Below are 3,742 nucleotides of genomic sequence, written 5' to 3'. Positions count from 1 at the left end.
TTTGGCCACATTCACGTGTCCCATGGCCGCTCCATGTGTTAGACCATGAGGTAAAGATGTTTAATTGCGGCTTAAGGCTGTGGTTATGTTACTTATGTATATGCCAAAACGGTACTATTCTGCAGCAGATCCAGTTGTAAGGATCAATACTTAGGGGTTGTCCAGGATTGAAGAAACATGGCTGCTTTGCTTTAGAAATGGCACCCCTGACTAAATAGCATTAAAGAAAGTGTAGGGGCACCACCAAATGGTTTACGGGATCCTCCTGGCACATACAAAGTATTAAACATTTCAAAAGGCTATAAGCCTAGACCATACAACACATAGGTGATAGAATGTGCTAAAACTAGCACCTGCCCCCTCATATGCCAATATAACATACAAGGTAAAAGGTATAGCAGTATGCACTAATGTGAAATGCGATCTGTAGATATTTAAAGTACTGGACAATGTGCAATTAATGGCTGAGATGACCTGATCATCAGGAGCCAAAGAACTGGATGCAAATTGATATACCAAAAATAAAACCAAATCTGGACTTAAAAATAAAGGAACCTTGGAAGAGGCAAAAAATTGAAAGATGAGGATAAAGACCCCACGCACATCGCCACACCGTTGGCTTCATCAGGGGTAAGGGTGACTGACTATATAGATCATGTCTGAAGCTCAGTGCTGCTTTTAAACTTTTTTTTTTTTTCTTGTAGTATAATGTACTATACACTAGCTTTGCGTTTCCTAATGACGTGTAACATGTTCGTTAGTGAAATGCAATCATTTACCATCCATATATACTGAACAGACACCATTTAATAGGAACCGAAGTTTAAAAGAAGTTTGATTTGCACGCTAGTGTCCTAATGGGGGCTGGGGAGGGGGGGAATACTTAGTGTTTTAATTTTATCTTGGTCTTTAGTTTAACGGGCAGTATTTGTAAGCCAAAACCAGGAGTGGGTGAAAAATACAGTTGTTTCTATTATAAATTTTCCTGGTTTTGGCTTACAAATACTAAATGTGCATGTGGCCTTAGAGAGCGCCAGGCCAGTGTAGGGAGACTTGTAAGCCATGTAATGCTTATCCGGAAATCTAGATATGCAAATTTCCTCTTCAGTTCTCTTCTGCTCTGAAGTTATGCCACCTATTGGGGGCAGCTATAGGTTGACATTAATTTTAAGATTGCTGCCTCCCCCAATAGATGGTGCTAGAGTTCTAGTCCCTTTCAGTTTAGGAGTCCTGTGCTTTGTTCTAGTCAGTGACTGTCAATTACAAACGCTAACTGTCCCTTGTTATAAAAACTAATTTTGCAATAGGTCTCTAATCAGACAACTGGCAGACATGATTTATTCTGCCCAAACCACCAGAGTCACTGCATGACTGCAGCTTTTTTTTTTTTTTTTTTTCCTGGGTGCAATCATGCAACCATTCTGTATATTGCTACATATATGCAGTTAAAGTGAACCTGTTACTTGATTCATGAGGCCCAAACTGCCATGATTTCAGTGACTGGTTCACTTTCTGCATATTTGTAGCAATATGCAGTACTATGGCTAAAATGCACATTCTGACTCCTTGCAGTGTAGGGGGAGCAATGAGCTCTTGGGACAAATGTCATTATGTATTGAATTCTCTGATACAAATGTTGTATTTATTTCCAGACTGCCATTAAGAAGAACAACCCTAGGAAGTATCTTCGCAGTGTGGGAGATGGGGAAACTGTAGAGTTTGATGTAGTGGAGGGAGAGAAGGTAAGGTTTGGTTACATGTGGTGTCTGCTTTGATCCCAAGACAACTATTCCTCCTTGCTGTATGGCTACATTGAGTGTTTGTTATGTGGTAGAGCTTGTGCCAGGCTACTTGCTTCATTGTCTATGTAGCTGACAAATGCCTGAGTACATCACTGTCCCTTCTAGTGTTAAATAATTTCTAGCAATTCCATGCCATGTAGTAAGTTTTGGTTGACCATCAGGAGAACCACTTTTAGATATTTATGGCTTAATTAAAGTTAATCGTATCCCCACAGGGTGCAGAGGCAGCTAATGTTACTGGTCCTGGGGGTGTTCCAGTCCAAGGCAGCAAATATGCAGCAGATCGCAACCATTACAGGCGCTATCCACGTCGCCGAGGTCCTCCACGTAACTACCAGCAAAACTACCAAAACAGCGAAAGTGGAGAGAAGACCGAAGAAAATGAGAATGCGACAGATGGAGAGGGTGCTAACCAACAACGCCCTTACCGGAGGCGTCGTTATCCTCCATACTACTTAAGGAGACCGTATGGGCGCAGACCACAGTATAACAATGCCCCAGCACAGGGTGAAGTAGTTGAGGTAACCTTGCCTTCAATTTTAAGCTTTGTAGTTTTGGTTTATATTCTATTTACAAACTTTTTTTTTTTTTTTTTTTTTGGGTGTTTAGGAAGAAGGCCAAAGTGCTGGCGAACAAGGCAGACCAGGAAGGCAGAACATGTACAGAGGCTTCAGACCCCGATTCAACAGGTATGAGTAAGTGTTATCATTTTTCTTTATTGTGTATTCTCTTAAAGTGTGTGTGTGTGTGGATAGATAGATATACAGATATTTTAAAACGCTTTCTAAAATAGATGCTGGATATATTGTCCATTGGCTGGGGTATATTACTGGTTCAAGTCTGCAGTAGTGGTAACATGTAGCTTTCTTGTAATCCTTGTGTAGGGGACCTCCTCGCCAGAGACAACCTAGAGAAGAAGGAAATGAAGAGGATAAGGAAAATCAGGGGGATGGAACCCAGAGTCAGCAGCCACCTCAACGTCGGTACCGCCGCAACTTTAACTACAGACGCAGACGCCCAGAAAACCCTAAACCACAAGATGGTAAAGAGACCAAGGCAGCCGAAACATCAGCAGAAAACACGTCCGCTCCCGAGGCTGAGCAGGGCGGGGCTGAGTAAATACCGGCTTACCACCTCTACCACCATCCGGGTTAGTGTCGAGCCTGATGAGCAAAAAAAATTCTTGCTGCATGGGGGGGGGAAATGTTAATTTCTTAAGTCACACTTTTGTACCACTGAAAGTTGTTAAACTGAATTTTTTTTTTTATTATAAAGGTATGTAAAATGGATCAAATGAATGTTAAGTTGTATATATTTTTTCCTTCGCAGTTTTGTCATCAAAAAGTCAAGATTGAAATTCCAGCAATAAGAAATTGAACAAAGAATTGGAACGGAAGACCTTAAGTGCTTGCTTTTTGCTGTTGACCAGATATTATCATCCTGCATGGTTTCTTGCAGCGATGGTTTTATTTTTTATCTAAGATCTCCTTTTGGGAATGACACGTTTTTTAAACACATTTTTTCGCAATCTTGCCTGCAAAGGTTTTTAAATTGTTTCTTATCTGGTCAAACCAAGATTTTTAAGAAACTCATTTTTAATTTGTAATAAAAGTACACCTGATTTTTTTCAAACAGTCAACAAATTGCAAGCATCTATTAATAAAGGTCTCAAAAGTACTTTGTGTCATAGTTGTGGTCTGGGCATTAATACATGAAACTGCAGGGTGGGAGCAGGAATCATTCGTGAATTGGGGCATCTAGTAGTCAGACATGGTCAGTCTTAAAGGAGACTGAAATGTCCCACCCACGTGAGAGCATTGGGGGTAAGACTGAGACATAAGCACCAAGGTTGAGCGCTTATTTGCCTTTTATCTTGTGGCAAGCAATTGCCGTATGGTGCAGCCTTCCCGGGGGAAGGGTTTTTGCTTTTTCACTTGTAA

At 40.9% G+C, this 3,742-nt stretch overlaps 1 protein-coding gene across 1 annotated transcript in view; it reads left to right on the top strand.

The window, feature by feature from the left end:
• Positions 1–3,479, top strand: part of YBX1 (Y-box binding protein 1) — an 11,240-nt gene extending 7,761 nt beyond the window's left edge. The window contains exons 2-6 of the mRNA XM_073655431.1: positions 1,653–1,742; positions 2,018–2,323; positions 2,412–2,491; positions 2,687–2,952; positions 3,132–3,479. Coding sequence (XP_073511532.1) covers positions 1,653–1,742; positions 2,018–2,323; positions 2,412–2,491; positions 2,687–2,921 — 711 coding nt within the window. The 3' untranslated portion in view covers positions 2,922–2,952; positions 3,132–3,479. The remainder of the gene's footprint in view (positions 1–1,652; positions 1,743–2,017; positions 2,324–2,411; positions 2,492–2,686; positions 2,953–3,131) is intronic.
• The last annotated feature ends 263 nt before the right edge of the window (positions 3,480–3,742 follow it).

The sequence above is a fragment of the Phyllobates terribilis genome, unplaced genomic scaffold (assembly GCF_046119375.1).
Source record: "Phyllobates terribilis strain yellow unplaced genomic scaffold, ASM4611937v1 Scaffold_12__6_contigs__length_324123572, whole genome shotgun sequence".
NCBI classification, from domain to species: domain Eukaryota; kingdom Metazoa; phylum Chordata; class Amphibia; order Anura; family Dendrobatidae; genus Phyllobates; species Phyllobates terribilis.
This window is presented reverse-complemented; position numbering and strand designations above follow the sequence as displayed.